This window comes from Cervus elaphus, chromosome 33 (genome assembly GCF_910594005.1).
Source record: "Cervus elaphus chromosome 33, mCerEla1.1, whole genome shotgun sequence".
Lineage (NCBI taxonomy): Eukaryota > Metazoa > Chordata > Mammalia > Artiodactyla > Cervidae > Cervus > Cervus elaphus.
The window spans coordinates 22304964-22325755 of NC_057847.1; the positions used below are offsets into that span (position 1 = coordinate 22304964).

General features: G+C 36.6%; 1 protein-coding gene across 2 annotated transcripts; it reads right to left on the reverse strand.

Annotated features, from left to right (window-relative positions):
- Positions 1-4487: 4487 nt before the first annotated feature.
- On the reverse strand, positions 4488-19176 carry RBM45 (RNA binding motif protein 45). Of its 2 annotated transcripts, none has more exons than XM_043894864.1 (9): positions 18729-19176; positions 14856-14978; positions 12890-13016; positions 10556-10678; positions 9589-9774; positions 8581-8710; positions 8320-8404; positions 6939-7102; positions 4488-4688 (listed from the first exon to the last, which is right to left on the reverse strand). In XM_043894864.1, exons 1-9 carry the CDS (start codon positions 19026-19028, stop codon positions 4496-4498), a joined length of 1431 nt encoding a protein of 476 aa, XP_043750799.1. In that variant the 5' UTR covers positions 19029-19176; the 3' UTR covers positions 4488-4495. The 2 variants fall into 2 exon arrangements, with proteins under 2 accessions (XP_043750799.1, XP_043750800.1); XM_043894865.1 differs by having other exon boundaries at positions 9589-9768; positions 18729-19171.
- Between the last annotated feature and the right edge of the window lie 1616 nt (positions 19177-20792).

Below are 20792 nucleotides of genomic sequence, written 5' to 3' on the forward strand. Positions count from 1 at the left end.
TTAAAATTACTGATTCAAAAAAAGGATTTTAAGTTTTTAACAGAGAGATGTCCAAGTATGAAATATATTATTATGCTTACTGAATTTAATCTTTTCACTGTTTTTAATTTAACTCAGGATGTAAGAAGCATGAGGAACCAATAAAGTGGTATTTAACAACTGTATACCACTTAATGTCTTTTTTAAGGTGCCAAACTCTCAACTTTATACCTTTTTTGATATGTATCATTCACCTTAAGAGAAAACTTTTTTCTTGCATTTTCAAAATAGAAGCAGAATAAGTTCCTAATTTTTAATCTTTTTTTTTTAAATGACTGTTCTTCCTATCATAGTTTGTTCTGAAGTTGCTTACATGTCCTATTTTTGGAGCAGCCATTACATTTTCTATTTATAAAGGAAAAATGTCCCAAAGCCACTGGTATTTATTTAAACTTATCAACAATAACTTAAAATTTTTCCTTATCACCTAAATTGTTGTAAATCTTAAAATATAAAATCTTAAAAGATCTGTACAATATTACCAACAAAGTATTCTGGTATAACTACAAAAAAAGTATAAAAATATTTCTAATGATACGTCTTTTAGCACTTGCTTCAGAGTAAGTGTAAGGCGCCAATCTACATGTGTAGATTGAGTAGCAATTACCATATTTCATTGAATCTAAGATGCAACTGACTGAAAAAAGCACCTTTATGTTCTGCTAAGAGAGAAAGAAAAAAAAAAAAGGCTGTCAATTATTTACTGATATCAAAATATTTCCAATTTCAGAAGTGTAAAAATGTGAAAAAATGTGCATCTCAAAATCAATGAAATGTCATTTAATAAATTTCTAAACACTGTCTATTAAGTTTTTCTCATTCTTATCTTTCACATAAATAAGGCATGATTTAGTTAACCAAAGAAAACTTTATTTCTGCCACACATAACAACATATTACTCTAAGAAACAACTACTATATTAGTTTTAGCATTAATGTGTGGTTGAAAAACACATGTCAACAATCCTATTCCCCAGACAAAACAATGCTGCGTACAAACTATCAGGTATGTGAAAAAAAAGCCGTCAACTGTCCACAGGGAGTGCGTCCAGTCACATTCTCAGTCAGTCAGCTGAGGGTTACGTCATTATTTAGTCTTTGTTCTGTAGAAAGAACACAACACAAGCATGAAAATCATCACCTGAAAGGAAAGAGCTGTTGTATATAGTATTCTTAAAATGTTAGTTGTTCCCGTATTTCAATACACCCAATATTATCTGCTTACTCAATCACAGATGCCCCCAAATAAGCAAAACCAAACTCACTGAGAAGGATGATGCAAGTGGGTACTAAATTTTTGGAGGGAAAATGAATACAAAAATTATGCATGATTTGAGGATGACACCTTTGGGTTTTATCCCTACCCACCAGGCTGACTGAGTGGGTGCTTGTATTTGTCTTCTTAACCACGAGTCCAACTAGAGCATGTATGCTAAAATATTTTGTTCTTTTAGGTAGCTAAACTTAACTTAACCATAATTGTTCAATCATAATTGAGAAACAAGGATAAAGTTAAGAGGGATTTCCCTCAAAACAGTATGTCAAGATACAAAACAGAGGAAGTGAAAAAAGCGATAGTTGTACAAACTGTTTTATGTGATTAAAAAAAGAAGGAAATGGACCTATAAACACACACACACACACACAGATCAGGATGCTCTAAAATACTAAAATTCGAGTTTTCCTCAAATAGAGAAACATATTTTGCACATCAGATCTATCTCAAAATAGAACTCAACAACTTTCAAAGTGATATTCTTAGACCAGTTTCTTCTCTGATTTCCTAGGCACAATTCAGTTAAGCTTCTTTCTCAGAGACTAAAAGAACTAACCTTCATAAGCAGTGTTTGTGTTCTCTTAAAATTAAAGAAACAACTGAAAAAATGTCCCCTCCTGTCTCCCAAAATCTTCAGTGGCTACAATCGTGTAAAATTTAGCAAAGTCTTCATACTATTTTATGGAACCTTAAAATAATATATTTAATATACTAACAGAAGAGGTGAATTTCATTATGAAACTCACAGTAAATGAGGATTCAAAGGAAAAATAAATAAAAAAGCCGTGCTACAACTAGAAGACATTCAAAACCAGTACAGTTCATTATGTCCTACCGTTTTCAACTCATCTGACCCTATTGTATCTTTGCGCTGAATATGTATAACTGCTCAACAAAGGGAAAAAGGATAGATTTGTATTTTATGACTAGTCATGCTGAAGAATACGCACTTCCTCTAATTAGGGAACTGGATGAAGTATAAATATGGTATTTTAAAGCTTCACTCTCACACACCTGCTGGCCAGAAGGCAGTTTTGTACCATTAAACTTAATTTCTGACCGTTTTTGATGAGATGACATAAAAAGTTTCAATGAAGTCACCAATACATGAGTTTTAGCTCACACTTGCAAAGTATTTTAAAATTTTATTTTATAAGGAATTTTGCTGACTCATTTTCTCTCAATAATCCTGTGGAGAAACTCAGCCTCAGAAAGGTGAAGATAACTGCCAAATCACAGTTAAGTGTCAGAGCTGGAATCCCAATTCTAGATCTTCTGATTTTAAGTCTAATATCCTCTATACTGTATAAATAATTATTGTATAAAAGGCTCACTCATTTTATATATATATTATTATATATATAAATATATAATTTATGTATTTTCCCCATATTAAGAAGTTGGTATTGTCCTCTTTTAAGGACAAAGATTCTTTGAATAAGAGTAAGAATTACTACCTATATTTTGAAAGAGTCAAAGACATGAATAAGCAACTTTGCATGCTATTTTAGAAGACAGCTTGTCTAAAGAGAATTCAGTTCTTAACATTTTATTTGTAAACACAAAAAACTGCTTTAAGAAAGACTTGTTAATTCTTTTTCACTGGCAAATTTAATGTTTCTACACTGTATAGAGTAATGGGAGTGGATTTTATAACATTTGAAAATATTTCTAAATTGAAATATTCATAATGGCCCAATGGGCACTTCCTATCGACAAGTGCCTTCTGCAAGAAGGAAGTAATCATGTGACTTCAGCCAAGGAAAAGTCATCTGCAGCAAGGACCCAGACAATTCATTCTGATACTTGCGAGTTCTTGTAACTGGTCAGAAAAGAAAACCTCATGAAAAGAAAACTGCTTTTGAGCCAGTTAACTTCAAACTGAATCGGATGTGCTTACCAGCTGCTGTTATTTGACCAGCAGTGGACTTGGGAAGCGGGTGCGTATGTGGAAACAAGGAAGCACTCAGCTTCCCCAGAAACTCAGAATTCATTTCCAGAACCAAAAAGTGAAAGAGTTGAACAATGCTAACTTTTAATAATGTTTCCCCAAACCGTGGAGATGTGAACTGTCCTATATATAGAAATTTAGGTTTGATTTCTTAATAGTAACAAAAAAGGCATTCATAAGGCTGTATGTAGTATTATGTATAACTGACAAAGAGTTTTTGGTAAACTGTCAAGGTTATTTTTGAAATTATACATATGTACATGAATGTGTAGTTTTAATGCACTTATTTCTGAATGCATAGTTTTAATGCACTTATTCACAAATATGAGTCCAGAAAAATACCATTTAAGTCCAAAAAGATGCCTTATAATTGACTCTTGAACAATGTGGATGTTAGGTGTGGTGACCCTCTACACAGCTGAAAATCTGCGTATCGCTTATCGTGAACCCTTTTATAAATGTGGATCTTTCATACCCACAGTTCTACGTCCACAGATTCAACCAACCTTGGACCCAACCAACTTCAGATCCAGTGTTGTACTATCCAGTGTTGTATTACTTACTACTGAAAACATCCACATGTCCACAGTGGATACATGCAGTTCAAACTTGTGTTGTTCAAGGGTCAACTGTATTAGATATTGCTTTTCAGGCATTTCACTAATGCCTGTCAAGACATACTTTATAAAGACTGTCATGGGCGTGCTAAGTCGCTTCAGTAGTGTCCGACTCTTTATGACCCCATGGACTGTAGCCCATCAGGCTCCTCTGTCCATGGGACTCTTCAGGCAAGAATACTAGAGTGGTTTGCCATGTCCTCCTCCAAAAGACTGTCATAAATTACCTCAATTCATAACTTAAGATTTTAGCTAAAAAAATCTTTAGAAGTCTTCTAATTTTAGAGTTTATGTAACCATACAGTGAAGTCCAATTCTTAATATCTAAAACATTCACACACATACACAAATACTATTTAATTTTCTAAATTGAAATCTGATTTTACAGAAGGACAAAAACATTCTCCCAATAAACATAAAAGACTTTTTTTTAAGTTTAAAAAGTCCAAGTTTAAAAAATATATTGTAAAAATTATCAGCAAACTTTTAAGTCACAGTGCTTTTAACCAACAACTTCTAAATCCCTAAAAAGAAATTCTATATATATTCCTTACATTATACTATTTAGCCAATGTGTTTTAGAATTTATATTATAAAGACCTTACCTAAAGAATCAGTAAGTTCTTTGTCGTTTGTTAGATTCTTCTCTTGGGGAGTCTGCCAACATAACTTTGAGTCTGACTCCATTCAGGATCTTTCCATGTAAAGTTGTAATGGCATCGTTAGCACTTAGTCTATCGGCATACTTGGCATACCCCACATTTTTTCCTGACACGAGGTAAACTTCAATCAGGTTACCAAAACGACTGAAAGTTTAAAAAAAAAAAAAAAAGGAAGAAAAAGAGATCAACTGAAACTGTTAAGCATAGGTGCTCAGGTCTAAAAGTCAGGATCCATTCTGGACTCCATTTTCACTCCTTTCCGCACATCCAATCTAGTACGTGTCACTTTTTCTTGTTAAACATTTCCTCTATCAGTTAATTTCTCTTCCCTCTCACTCAGGTCTTTTTCCTCATTCTGAGCATCATTATCTTTTTCTTAGTTTATTCTAATACCTTCTTCAACAAAGGTCTGTATAGTCAAAGCTATGGTTTTTGCAGTAGTCATGTATGGATGTGAGAGTGGGACCATAAAGAAAGCTGAGCACCAAAGAATTGATGCTTTCAAACTGAGGTGCTGAAAAGACTCTTGAGAGTCCTTTGTACTGCAAGGAGTTCAAATCAGTCAATCCTAAAGGAAATCAGTCCTGAATATTGGAAGGACTGAAACTGAAGTGGAAACTCCAATACTTTGGCCACCTGAGCTGACTCACTGGAAAGACCTTGATGCTGGGAAAGACAGAAGGCAGGGGGAAAAGGGGACAGCAGAGGATGAGATGGTTGGATGGCATCACCGACTCAATGGACGTGAGTATGAGTAAGCTCCAGGAGATGGTGAAGGACTGGGAAGCCTGGTGTGTGGCAGTCCATGGGGTTGCAAAGCTTCAGATTGGGCAACTGAACAAAAACAACAACAAATACCTTTTTCACTAGTTTCCCTGCACCCTGGGCTTATCCCTCTCCAACCCATTCTCTACTCTGTCTTCTGAGTGATTTTTCTAAAACACAGAAAGGATCATTTCCTCCCACAGAGTTCCTCTGGCCGCTCTTTCTGCCTCCAGGGTAAGGATGAACTCCCTAACAGCTTGTGGGCCTTTCTTGACTTGGGTCCCTGAGCTCTTCCTGCTCCATCTTTCCTCATCTCCTAAATCCTATATTCCCACAACCTCTTTTCATGTTCTCTCTGGCAGGAGTAACCACCCACATGCCCAAGTTTCTTCCTTGGCTAAATTATCTTTATCCTCCAGAGAAACCTTTCTTCTTCCAAGAAGCATTCTCTGACTTTCTCAAGCGGTTGCCCCTCCCATATATTTCATAGCCTGAACATCCTTTTCACAACACTAACCTCTCTAGGTTGTAATTTCCTATTCACTTATCTGTCTCCTACATGTGATCAGTTCTAAGAGGATAAGAGCTATTATGTCTTGTTTATATAATATTGATATAATGTTTGTTTACACAATGTCTCTGGCACTTAGCAGGTACAGAAGAGAGGTCCAAAAAAGAAACAGAATAAATAAGTTAGATAAAAATCAAAACACTTGAACCACATTGCTGATATTTTGTGAAACTCTTTAACAAGTTTTCTATCTATCTTTTAATTCACTAACATTGTTGTAAGGCAAATAGGAAAAGATCAAAAAGAAAATGTTAAAGAAGTTATACTAGAAACAAGCGTCTTCCCTTTTTTAATACTTATTATATATAATAGTAAGCATTACAATCAAGTAATTTTTTACTCAATGTAATTATATTATTCTTAAGGATCCAATAGCGTGCTGACAAAATAGAAGATGCTTAATAAACACTGTTCAGTTGAATTATAACTGCAAAGGAAAAGGAAAAGAATTCTCTAGGCCAGATCTATACACATGTATTTTCTATCAAGAAACAAATGATTTGTTCATTCTATGTATGTAACTTACAAAATAATACTATATGTTTTATGTCTTCAAAACAAAATAGAAGGAAATTCTGTGTGGGGATTTAAGACATATAAATAACAAAGAAAAGGAGATAACTAACTATGTATTTTTAAAGGTGATACAAAACCACAAACTTTTTACAACCACAGAACAAATCATCTCCACCTGAGAGGTATTGGACACAGGAAGTTTCCAGATTGCAAGAATGCTTAAATGTCTAGTTTAAATAAATTATATTATTTTAAAATATTTATTAAAATTAAAACAAATTTTGTTTTGGCTGCTGTACACAGCATATGAGATCTTAGTTCCACACCAGGGATCGAACTTGCATGCCTTGCATTGGAAGCATACTGTCTTAATCACTGGACCACCAGGTAAGTCCTGGTATGACTCTGCACTTCCAATGAAGGTGTGGGTTTGGTCCTTAGTTGGGGAACTAAGATCCTACATGATGCGTGGCCAAAAAAATAAAAAAAGTTTTAAATAGTAAGGTAAAATAAAATATAACTCTATGGAACTGAAATCTTACCAGAATATATCCTCTAGTACATCTAAAGGCAAAGGATGTGGATTAAACACGATAAAAAGTCTTTCCTTCACAGGAGTGTCAGGAGGAGCTTTTTTTTTGCATGATGGTAGTGCAACATCCGTCTGGATTTGAGGCAGCTGTGATCCAGAACTTCCTCCAAATTGCTATTGGAGAATTAGGTTCAAAGTGAGAAAAAGAAAAAAACCACACTTTAGGGATTTTATAATAAGTCAAGAGCTAAAAATAGATGTGTTATCATGGCACCTATGTGGTCTTGAGAAACCTGTATGCAGGTCAGGAAGCAACAGTTAGAACTGGACATGGAACAACAGACTGGTTCCAAATAGGAAAAGGAGTATGGCAGGGCTGTATATTGTCACCCTGCTTATTTAACTTATATGCAGAGTACATCATGAGAAACGCTGGGCTGGAAGAAGCACAAGCTGGAATCAAGATTGCCGGGAGAAATATCAATAACCTCAGATATGCAGATGACACCACACTTATGGCAGAAAGTGAAGAGGAACTAAAAAGCCTCTTGATGAAAGTGAAAGAGGAGAGTGAAAAAGTTGGCTTAAAGCTCAACATTCAGAAAACTAAGATCATGGCATCTGGTCCCATCACCTTATGGGAAATAGATGGGGAAACAGTGGAAACAGTGTCAGACTTTATTTTTTGGGACTCCAAAATCACTGCAGATGGTGACTGCAGCCATGAAATTAAAAGACGCTTACTCCTTGGAAGGAAAGTTATGACCAACCTAGACAGCATATTAAAAAGCAAAGACAGTACTTTGCCAACAAAGGTCCATCTGCTCAAGGCTATGGTTTCTCCAGTGGTCATGTATGGATGTGAGAGCTGGACTGTGAAGAAAGCTGAGTGCCGAAAAATTGATGCTTTTGAACTATGGTATTGGAGAAGACTCTTGAGAGTCCCTTGGACAGCAAGGAGATCCAATCAGTCCATCCTAAAGGAGATCAGTCCTGGGTGTTCATTGGAAGGACTGATGCTGAAGCTGAAACTCCAGTACTTTGGCTACCTCATGCGAAGAGTTGAGTCATTGGAAAAAACCCTGATGCTGGGAGGGATTGGGGGCAGGAGGAGAAGGGGACGACAGAGGATGAGATGGCTGGATGGCATCACCGACTCAATGGGCATGGGTTTGGGTAGACTCTGGGAGTCGGTGATGGACAGGGAGGCCTGGCGTGCTGCGATTCATGGGGTTGCAAAGAGTCGGACACGACTGAGCAAATGAACTGAACTGAACTGATGTGGTCTTTTACTATATCTCTGAACATTTTCTTACACAGGTAATAAACAGAGGCCACATTTATTTTATACCCTAATGGGGTACTATAATGTTAAATTCTTACCTACTTACCAGCAATTGCTGCTGACTTGGGTTATTCCACACCATTGATGCAAGCTGTGCAGCTACCATCTGCGTTGCCATTTTCCTAAGGAGACTGGAGATAAGAACAGGTAATTTACAGAAAACTAGAAATACTCAAGTCTCTCAACAATAACTTGCTTTGCATGACTTCCTCACCTGAGAGGTCAATTGTTTTCCATTTTTATTCTCCCAGTCATGGCAAGCACACCCAATGTTTGGCTTTAGACTAGCTCCTGGAATGGTACTTACTCTGTTGCATTACTCCCATCATCAATGAAGGAAACACCTATCCGATTTCCAGGAGGGTACTGAAATCCATGTAACTTGTATTTTGCATAAATAGCTGATGCTACATTAAAATACTGAACCACTCCATGACCTAGAAAAAAGCAGAGAATATATGGGAATTAAAAAGAAAGGAGACTGAATACCTAGAGTCTGTGTTGTCACAAAGATAAAACAACACAGAAAGACACTAATATCACAACATTAATAATATATAATGAAATGTATCAGAAAACAAAATTCTTTTATATTGATACATGTGTTCAACAGTCGTGTTCCTATAAAGCAAAATATGAACCAGATTTTCGTAGAAACATGAATATGATATTTTTTTAAAAAACAATATCATTAGCTTAAGTTCTATCCAAAGAATTTAAAGATGCTGGCTTTTCTTGTATGACAGAGATACACCTTAAAAACCAATGAAGTTTTCTTAATATTTCAATTCTATGAAATAAACTTCAAAATTCTAAAATTTTCCGTATCATACTGAGTAGGAAATGAATTGAGAAGTGATATACGAAAAGAATATACAGTCATCTTGGCTAGCTGAAATGACATAGAGAGAAAAAGGGATAAATGTATGAAAACCAAAAAGTAGGGAAGAGAGGGTTTCAGATCAGACTCACATATTTCACATTCTTTTGAAGAGCGTTTTTGGGGGGGGGTGAGGATAAACTGGGAGATTGGGATTGACATGTAACACTACTATATATAAAACAGATAGCTATTAAGGACCTATTGTCTAGCACAGGGAACCCCACTCAGCACTCTATAGTGACCTATATGGGAAAAGAATCTAAAAAAGGGTGGATACAGGTACATGTTTTAACTGATTCACTTTACTGTACATCTGAAACATGACATTGTAAAGCAACTGTCCTCCAATAAAAAATTTTTAAAAGTGCCACTGTAGAAAAGCCATTTTAACAGACCACAGTACATTTACAAACAATAAAGACATTATTTTACCATAGCTAGAATAAGGATCTCGTTGGACTTCACAGTATTCCAAGCCTGGTACTATATCAAAAATGCTGAAAAGCTGCTCTTCAGTAAAAGGAACTCTTGATACAACTGACAGGCGTTTGGAGATAGCTTCCTGGCCTCTGTTGTCATTCTTGTCAAAACTTGAAAATTCAGATTGTTGTTCTCCAACAATACAGAAAAAAAAGCAGATCTTTACATTTCTATTCAAAGATTCATTTAACATTTTAAGTACCAGAAAATAAAATGAACTGTCATTAAGTCCTCTGCATTGATCTAAGGCACTGTTTTCTGTAGGATGGTGGTCATCATATCAGCACTATCAGCAGAGACACGATGAGAAAACAGACAACTCCCCCCATTTCCTCGCCTCTGTTCAAAAATGTAAGCAGAAATGTGTAGTCTAAATTCACAGGAATATGCTTACTATGCAAAACTGCAAAATATGGCAAGTGTTTCACCTAAAAGGACGTTTATGCTAAATAACAGTTACAGGTCTCACTATCATCATACATTTCCCCCCTTTTTTTAACTTTTACTTTTATCATTCTGCTCTTTTCTCTAACCCTAATTTTAAAGCATCAGTAATTTAGGCATAAAATTTTAGAATTCATACTGAGGGGATAGCTATGTAAGTTTTCCAGACTTCTTGATCAGCAACTCAATCAGACACGCAGCAACTCATCGTCACATAACAACAGTGACATAGTGTAACACTTAGATAATGCAAAACTAGCCATAAAAAAACCCTAACTGGAAATAAGTTAAAATAAATGTTAAAGAATAAGGACATTAGGGATCATGACCAACTTAAAAAAAAAACCCTATAAATTCTCTTATGTACTGTGTGAGATTTAGACTGCTGATATAAGAATATTAAAAAAAAAAAAAACCTCCAAATCAGACTGAATATTTACTACTTATACCATTAAAGTAAAGATAGCCTACTTACCAAATGAAAACATATTTACCCTAGGTTCATGTCCCAAAGTCTCCTGCCTCATATTACTATAATAATCTTGTTCTGAGGATTCAGATGATTTATTTTTAGGTTCAGCCAAGATTGCCCTATAACCTGAAAAAGACAATCTATAAGTTTCAAACTTCATAGCAAATTTAACACACTTACAAATATATTCAACTGCTACTGCTTGATTTAGTTTTATAATTGTATAAAACAAAATCTATACAAACAACCATCTCCACCAGACTTACCTATTTTTTTGTTTTTTTGAAAGACAGCAAAGAGTAAATGAGAAACAGCAAGAATCCCAAATTATGGGTCAATAGAGACATGAAAGACCAGCGATTCTATCCTATCCTTTCCAATCAATCAATCAATCAATCCCTACTACAGATGACATCAATCATCATCATTCATTCACTGATCAATCAATCCCTATTACAGATGACATCATCATTCATTCCCTCAGGCTTCTCAACATCAAAATCTAACAGTGCTTCTTCACATCCAACTGCCATCAAGATTCTTCCTTTGAAATGTACTTAGAGGATGCTACCTTTTACTCCAATTTCCCTGCCTGTTTTAAAATCATATTCTCTTCAGTTAATTACAACAATCTTTCGACTGATCTATTTGCCTCTGGGTTAAGAGTTTTAACCAGGTGTCCAAAAATGAGCTTTATGTGTATGCACATGTGGGTGTATTTCAAAGGGAGAAGGTTCACAGCTTTCACCATATCATTCAGTGGCTCCAAAAAGGATAAAACCAGCCTCTTTGAATTCTTTCTCTGGAAATTCACTCTTGATACTGTGCTTAGATCACCGATCCTGAAATAGTTTTTGCTATTTTTCTTCTCTTGAAGCAGTCTTCAAGGGAAGTTCTAATGTGGACTAAGCTTGAACTTTTCATAACCGCCTGAATATGGTTCAATTGTACCTAGATTACTTTCTCAACAGGAATAACAAGGTTTCCTCAGATTGTTGCCTTCACACTGTAAGGCAAAGGTATTTATTTCTAGATATTTTGCGTCTTCACTAACGTTGCTCTCGTCGTCTGTCCTGGCCACTCCACACCAGATGCAGACTCGACTCCAGGTGTATTTCCATGCGGTACTGGTGCACTCGTTTTTCACCACTGATAGGCAATATCACACACTTTTAAACATTTTTTCATTTGGCATATTTTTGTTGAGACTACTCTAAATGACAAAATCTTTGCTAGAGATCTCAGTAAGTCTTAACTGAGGGCTCACTACTATACTGAAAACTACTAAGAGTAGGACTAGGTACTTGGGGTGACAGACACTGATAAAGAAGACATATACCTTGCTTTCAAAGAGCTTAAAAAAACCCTCTAACTCTTCCACTATTTTTTGCCTATTAGATCTTGGCTATCCAAGATAATTTATAGCTATAAATTTTAATTTATGGCTATTAAATTTATAGCTATAAATTCCTTAAATGTCAGGGTTGCTATATAAATTCCAGTTGTATCCCTCTAGTTATATTGATGAATATACCATAGGTACTCAATTAATGCTGGCTGGTTGATAAATTTAGAAGGATCTAAGAGAAAATTTTGGTGTGTAACTTAGGATTATCTAAGCGCTCTACTGATTAACAATAATTATTTCCAGTATGTATTTATTTTATAATATCCTGAAACCCACTAACTGAAATAAATATTCTACATCTCATTTCTAAAGCTCAATATAATCAGAAGTATGACAACAAAGAATATCTTCCTTGGTCTCTAAAATTCTAATTCTTCAGAATGTACACCAATAACAGTAATGTCACTCTAGCTTCAAATTAACCCAATGTGCATTTACTTTCCAAAGTTATCAAATCTTAAAAATCCTATCTTTATTAATTATATATTTATTAGTATACTTACTTCTATTTAGGGTTTAAGTCATACACAAACAAATATTACAGACTACTTGAATTTCTTTAAAATACAAAGAATAAATATTAAAAACAAAAACAAAAACAAACCCAACCTGAAAGGGTTAGTCAATGTTTTTAATTTCTAAAATTCTAAAATAATTTAATAAACCCTAAAGCCCTGTAGGAATACTAATGAAACTAGGACAACAGCATTTTCACTTAATGAGTTAATGCAGTTGCTTATATTTTTCAAGACAGTGCCTCAATGAATGCTTAATAATAACCCCCAAATTATTTTCACCCTAAGACTGTATATATTTAAAATACCATTGTTGAGATTAAATTAGCAGGTATGGCTATTAGCACAAACAACTATTCAGATAATTAGATTAGCACTTTTTCAAATAACAATGATAAATGAACACATCCTTACTTCGATCACAGTTTTCTATTGCTTGGGCAGCTTGTGATGGTTTTAAGTATCGAACATAGCCCAAGCCTTTACTTTCTCCAGTTACTTTATTCTTAATAATGCTGCAATACTCGATATCTCCAAACACCTATGAGAGTTAAAAGAAATGATCTTAGAGGAGTCAAGATTAATAAACTGAACAGATTTCAGAACTAACTTAAAATCTGTTTACTGATCTTCTTGCTTGCTAAAAAAAGAAAACAGAAACTATTTTTAATAATGGAATAAGTATGTCACAAACTAATAAGGTGCTAGAAAAATAATCTTAATGATGATAAAAACCAAATAATAACATAACCAAAATAATGATGCTTCTTATTTTCTGAACATTTGCTTTACATATATCACTTTATTGTTACAACAGTCCTTCAAGGATATATATGTTACATTGCTTATTTCACAGACAAGGACACTGGGCCTTAGAGAAATCAAATAACTTGCCAAAGCCATGGAGATAGAGTAAGAATTTGTTCACGGTCTGGATAGCTTCAAAGCCTTACTCAGTGATGGTTAAGCAGAGACTCTGGAACTGAATCTTCTTTATTCAAATCTTGGCTCAGCCACTTAAAAACTGGGCAGCTGAGTTGCCCTCTCTGAGTCTATCTCCTTACGTGGTAAATGGGGCTAATAGCTGTACCTACACAGAGGGTTGTTTTAAGGGTTAAAAGAACAAATACACCTAAAGTGCCTATACAGGGTCTGGGACATAGTCAACACTCAGTAAATATTACCTATAATTATTTATCTGCCTTTTAACATAAACATAAATAAATAATTATGTATTCTTTTAAAGCAGTGCTTCTCAAAGTACATCTTTAAAATATCCTGGTTCACTCAAAAAGTTAATACTCTATGTAAGAAATATGTGGTTAAGTGTTTACTTTTAATGTTGGAAGAAATATAGGATATAAATTCTATTTATTATTTATTTTACAGACACCAATTAGTAACTTTACTATATATACATAAAAATGCCATATGTGTTCACTCAGAAAAGGATAAAAGTTTGTCAGTATAGAATGTATGAACTGTTTTCTTACTATTGGGAGAAAATATGGAGTATATATATTTAGTATTTGTCATTTTTTAAGTATTTTATTCAATCCTCATTTAGGTAGGACAGAGGAAGTTTTAAAATTACTTTTTATTACTTGTTTTCCTTCTTGCTTATTGCCCACAGTGATTCAGTAGTTGGGAAGGCACTGAAAAATAAAAATTACAACTCAAAAGACAATTTTAAAATTACTTTTGAAATAGATTTTGTGAAAGTGTATCACTGCATATAAAATTCAAAGGCTAAAAAGAGATTTTAAGTCGTCTCCAAATTACACTGACTACAATCTAGCTAAAGTGGCTAAACTGAGAGCTATAGGTAGTTTTTTTTTTCTTTCAGTATAACTCCTTCAAAGGCCTAATTTTAAAACATAAATGATAAAGGATAAGCCTGTATGTGAATAAGTACATCAACACATCACAAGCTTATAGTAAATGTGAGATAGTACAGTTCATACACTGATGTACCTCTGTGAGAGGCAACAGAGACCAGTGTTAAGAGGGTGCTTTGAAACCTTCAAGACCAAGAGCAGATTCTGGATTCAGACAGCCTGGGCATGAAAAATGGCCCCACTGCATAATTAGGTATGTGACCTTATTTAAAACTCTGAGCTTTACACTTCAATTTCCTGAATCTGTATTTTTGCTAAATGGGAGAGAAACACCATCATTAATATTTTCCAGGTTTCATATATATTTTCAAAAAAATTATTTTAGTTTTAACATTTAAAAGCTAGATTGAAATAAGTGACTTAAAAAGTTTTTTAATTCTCCATCACCGATCTAATGATCTAATTCAAACAACGTAAGATTTAGTAATTGTACAACCAATTTAAGACTGTAAATTATCACGAACGTCAGCTATTAGAAGCACCTTAAATTTTTCCCGTAGATCTTCTTCTGTGTAGGACTTTGGTATCATAACAAATATTCTTGTAAGTTCTTCATCTTCAACATCTCGGTGACTTCCAGATGATCTGGACTGAGCAATGAAAACCTAAGAAACAAACAAACCCCAAAGAAAAATGCAGAAATATCAGTCAACTGTTTTTCTATTTCTTAAGAATACTTACTTCATTACTAGTGTAAGATTCCTGTTAGGTTACATACAATGTGATAGGCTCTCATCAAACAACATTTTAAAGCAAATTTTATTGCAGTGACTTTTTATGAGATGACACTAATCATCACATTATGATTTTTTTCAAATTTTTTTTTCCTTTTGTATTTAATCTGTCCGCAATGTGGAGACCTGGGTTCAATCCCTGGGTTGGGAAGATCTAGAGAAGGGAATGGCAACCCTCTCCAGTAATTCTGCCTGGAGAATTCCATGGACAGAGGAGCCTGGTGAGCTTCAGTTCACAGGATCGCAGAGTCGGACATGACTACACAACTGAGCGACTCACACACATATACCAAGAGCAAGAGGCAGTGCAGAGAGAGAATGTGTCCTCTGTGATTTTCCGGTAGTGGTCAACAAATGTCAGTTACCTAGTTGATTAAGTGTTACTAAAATGTCACACATACTTACTTTGTTTCCTTTTCCATCAGAGACTGAGTGTCAAAATATGATTATGAATTTATCTTTTCTCCTTTTAGTTCTATTAATAATGCTTCATATATTCTGAAGTTCTACTATTGGCTGCATAAACATTTGGAATTATTTTGTACTTTTTGACTGATATTTTTATTTTTAGGAAATTATTGTTAATACTTTTCCTGTTGAAAACCATTTTTGTCTGATACCATACCAGCTTTCTCTATCCTTTTATCAACTTTTTCTATTCTTTCAGTCAATACTTTCAACCACTTTGTATCTTTATACTTAAACTGCATCACTTGTAAACAGCACTTAGTTTGGCCTTCAAAAAAAAATCCTGACAATCCCCGACTTTTAATAGGAGCCAGTTTATGTTTAATATTGATATAGTTGGATTTAAGTCTAGATGGCCATATTTTTGCTTGCTTTCTAATATTAATCCTTAAAAGAGATAACCCAACTATATTCTGGATCATCTCAGTGACCACCTGAATGACTTATGTGAGCAAGAAAATGCACACAATGAACTGAGGCTCTATTTCTCTATTAGCAATTAAGATCTACTGAAATATCATCTGTGACATTAGGTTATTACTTGGAGTGTAATTTGCTTTGTGGTATTGCTTTTATTTTTAAAATTGCTTTGGTTTTACACTATTCTAGAAGCATGTGTTAACTACAGTTATGGATTTGTTTATAGAGCTACGAGCATAATGGCTACACTTATTTTTCGTAACTTGAAGAAATGTAATAGAATTAATGTAAATCACCATAATACAGGGCCCTTGAATTTCTTCTGTCTTCTTCTGTCTTTGAAGAGGGGCTATATACCACTCAGTGGGGAAAACCTGAACCTCTGAAATTCCAGAGTAGGAGGCAGTAACTAAAAAACCAAAGAATTTATAAATATTTTAGAAATCCTGAAAAAGAGGGTCATTATATTTGCTTGGAAAGCAGCTGTCACAGAGGTGTAGAACCTTGCTTACAAAATATAGCTGGAGACATCCCTAGAGAACATCTACTTCCATGTTATTCCTTCAATAAACATACCAAATGCCAAACACTGTATAAGGTATTAAGTATAGAGTACTAAATAACATAGAAATAGCCCACTAGAAAGTTAGTCCAGTGGATATATTAAGTAATGGATGGTCTGTAGGGAAATACAAATAGGGAACCTTTAAGTATATGAGAAGACACTAGGAGAAAAAAAGTCTGAAGTACTCTTTGTGACTGGAGTTGCCATCAGATCACAAGTTTCTAAATTTTAGAAGACTGGAGCATTTCAAATTTCTGATAGAGGAGACAATATCTAAGTAGATATGTGTAATAATTAACCACCTACTTGATGATTTCGCATAATATTTTATTCTTCCAGTTTCTAGGTTTTACCCTCTTCCTCAGGATAATATAGTTGATCACTTATTGGACTCATTTGTACAATCCTTTTTGGCTGTAGGCCTGTTATTAAAATTTTCTTATTTATCTTGTAGGATTTTTGAAACTTTGCAAAAGCAAAGTACATGAAGAAAACTGAAGCTGAATTAATTTAACTGAAAATACTGAAAAACAGAAAAAAAAACCAAACCCCACAATAATGCAGTGGAACACGGTGGGCACTGTGAAGAGTGAACTTAAGTCCAGCCAAGCACTGTAGTCCAAAAACCCTCTGACTGAAACTGAGTGGGCAATATGACAAACAAAATTTAAACTTTATCTTTGGGAACCATTTAATTTCTCTGTGGCTAAAAGGGAAGGATACATTTTAGTGCTGAGACTTTTACTTCTCTTGTAGGAATTTAATCAAGGAAAGAGGGGGTCTATATGTTTCAAACTTGGGGCAGTTTGGAAAGCTTCCCAGGAGACTGCTGTGGTTATATTCAAAGTACAGAAATTCTCTCTGCTAAGATCATAATTGAAAGAAGATGAAAATTATCAACCAAGTGCAGGAGTCAACAAACTTCAACTTCCTGCTTTTCTATAGTCCATAATCTAAGAACTGCTTTTATATTTTTTTGAGGGTTGTTAAAAAACAAAAAGAATGTATGACAGAGACTGTATGTGAGTCACAAAGCCTAAAATATTTATTGACTCTTTGTAGAAAGTTTGTCCCCTCGATTTTATATGCTGTGGCCTTACACTTAACTTCATTAATGATCTGTTTTGACTTATTTCAGACGGTTTTAGAAGGTGGGAGGAGATGGAATGCCTATTGTCTAATGTGTTTGGCATTTCCCGGCTCCTCTGTTTTCTGCTAAAGGAACTATAGGGAAGAGGCTGTTGCTATGGACAAACATGGTACAAGAGGGCTTATCTTATACCAGGCACTGTGCTAAAAGAATAGATTAAATCAGATAACCCTCAAAATCACCCTTCCTGCCATGTGTCAGTATACTAATTTTACAGATAAATTAGATGTGGAAACTAACTATAAATACCACCAAAGTAAACTAGGAGTATGCCAAGAAGCATTTAATAGTAAGACAATTTACACTATCATCACAATGATTTGGCTCGTTTTCCGCTTTTTTTTTCTTAATTTGGCTCTTTTTAAGGCAGTTTACTTTGATCCGCTTTCAAAGAGAAGTGACAGTAACAATATGACATTAATACCTTCACAAAGGGGTTTATTTATAATTCGTAAAAATTACAAATTTTTACATAAGTGTGACAGTCAATAGTAGTAGTTTTAATTACCCGCACTTAAATATTATATACATGTATACTTTTGTTTGGTACTGGGAAAATGCCTAACTTCAGAGGGCCACAATTAAATCTACTTTTATCAAGTTGTTAAGCACCTTACCGACGTGGGGAAAAGTAGAGTTAACTACTTTTATACGTGGTAAACCAAGACGTCTGAGAGAGGAGAGTAACAAAAGTTCTCATAGCAGGTCACGGTCGGAGTTGGGAGCTGAATTAGTGACGGCGGGAGTGGGGAAAGGCCCAGCCACCGCAGCTCTCCGCCCGGGTAGCCGCAGAAACCTGGCCCGACCCGGAAGAGGGTGTTCTCTCCGCCTCCCTTATCTCCCGCACCCTCTTGCAGATTTTCGCGCAGGGAGGTCCTGGGAAACCCTCTTTGCAACGCGGTCCTTCCCTCGCCTCATCCCCGGACCGCTCCCGCGAGCGAATGCACTGCCCTTCCCGCACCCCGAAACCGCTCCCCTGCGCCCCCCAGCCAGGACATCGCGTCCCGGGCACCCGCACCTTGATGGGCTTGGTGTCGCTGGGGGTGAGGCACTGGCCATGCATCTCCTCCATGGCCCTACAGGCCTGCGAGCTGCGGGCAAACTTGACGAAGGCGATGCCCTTGGACTCCTTGGTGTGCCTGTCCCGCACCACCCAGATGTCCTGGATTTCCCCAAACGGCGAGAAGCGCTCCCTCAGCACCGACTCGGAAGTGTACTTGCTGATCACCAGGAAGATGCGGCTGTTGGGCGGCTCGTCCAGGTTGTCCACGCCCGGGCGGAAGCCTCCGCCGCTTGCACAGCTGCCCGCTTCGTCCATGGTGCTCCACCACGGAGCGGAATCCAGGCTCGCACCCCTTTACTCCTCTAGCTCCAGTCGCGCCAGCCACGACCGTCGCACCACACCCAGCCGTTGCCGGTCCGGGGTCCGTTTCCGGAGGACTGAAAAGTTTGGCTCCCGGCGCAGGCCGGACGCGCAGTGAGACGGCTTCCGGGGTGGGGGGTGCTGGGCAGCCTGCAGCGCGCCCTAGCGGCCCGGGGGAGCCCGACGCAGTCCAGGCCCCCAGTCCCGGGGAGCCAAGGCCCACACTTCAGGTGTGCGACCCTGGTTCCCTGTTGCTAGAAGAGCCCTGTCTGGTGGGAGAGCTTTCCTGTTGCTGACTCTACCCATCCTCTACAGCCCATGGACTCTTCCACCAAACCTGCCATCTTGGTCGTAAGCTCACAAGAACAGCTCCATAGGACCAAGTTAAAACTGTTCAGCTTTACTGCTCATCATCTAACTCCAGTCTTACTGTTGAGAAGATTGAGATGAAGAATTGGGGCCCATCCCATAACAAAAGGCAAAAGAAATATTAATACAAACAGCAGAGCCCTAACCAGAAAACAACTCCATCTTGATGTGTGCTAAGTCGCTTCAGTCATGTCCTACTCTTTGCAACCCTATGGACTATATAGCCCACCAGGCTCCCCTGTCCATGGGAATCTCCAGACAAGAATACTGGAGTGGGTTGCCATTTCCTACTCCAGGGGATCTTCCGGCCCCAGGGATCAAACCCACATCTTTTTTGTCTCTTGCATTGGCAGGCAGATTCTTTACCATCAGAGCCACTGTACTCGATTCCCACAAGCAACCATGGGTGGTTTGAGGGCAGAAAAAATGCAACACGCAACTGTGGAGCTAGGAGAAATGTGAAAGCTAAAGTGAAAGTGTTAGTCACTCAGTCCTGTCAGACTCTGCAACCCCTCGGCTCCCCTGTCCATACAATTCTCCAGGCAAGAATACTGGAGTGGGTTGCCATTCTCTTCTCCAGGGTATCTTCCCGACCTAGGGTTCCAGCAGGGATCTCCTGCATTGCAGAAAGATTCTTTATCCTCTGAGTCACCAGGGAAACCCTAAGGTTCAGATTAAGTGGGAAATCGGTACTGACTTCCAAAGCTTGCTGTTAATTGAACTTGAAGACCTGGGTCGCTATGAATGAAAACATATAAATACTGTTTATTGTGTACCAGCTATAATCCAGGCTCTTATCTATTGCCTGGAGAATCCCGTGTACAGAGGAGCCTGGTGGGCTATAGTCCATAGGATCACAGAGAGTTGAACATGACTGAAGCAATTTAGCACATAAGCAAGCTTAATTAATTCATCCATTCTATTAGCTCAGAAATGTTTTTGACTGTCTGCTATGTGTTGGGCACTGTGCTATGAGTGATACGTGTTAAATGATTCTCTCCTTACTTCATGAAATTAATAGACTGGGCTTCTCGAGATAGGATTATTTGAGATAAGATATATGGGACTAATAGCCTAGTGATCAAATGAGATGTGTACAGTGTACGATAGACATTTAATTTCTTATTCCATTTGCCTATGGTGTACACTCTTCCATTCTTAATATTGTATAGTTGTATGATGGCAACTGAGTTAGGATTCTGGGTTCTCACTCAGGCTTTAGCACAAAATTGGTACAGTTTCTCCTTGCATTACATCCCACGTCTGTAAAATGAGGGATCTGTTTACATTGGAGCTTAACAAGTTAAGGAAATACCTTAATTTTCCACTTCTGTTTATCTTGCCCAGACC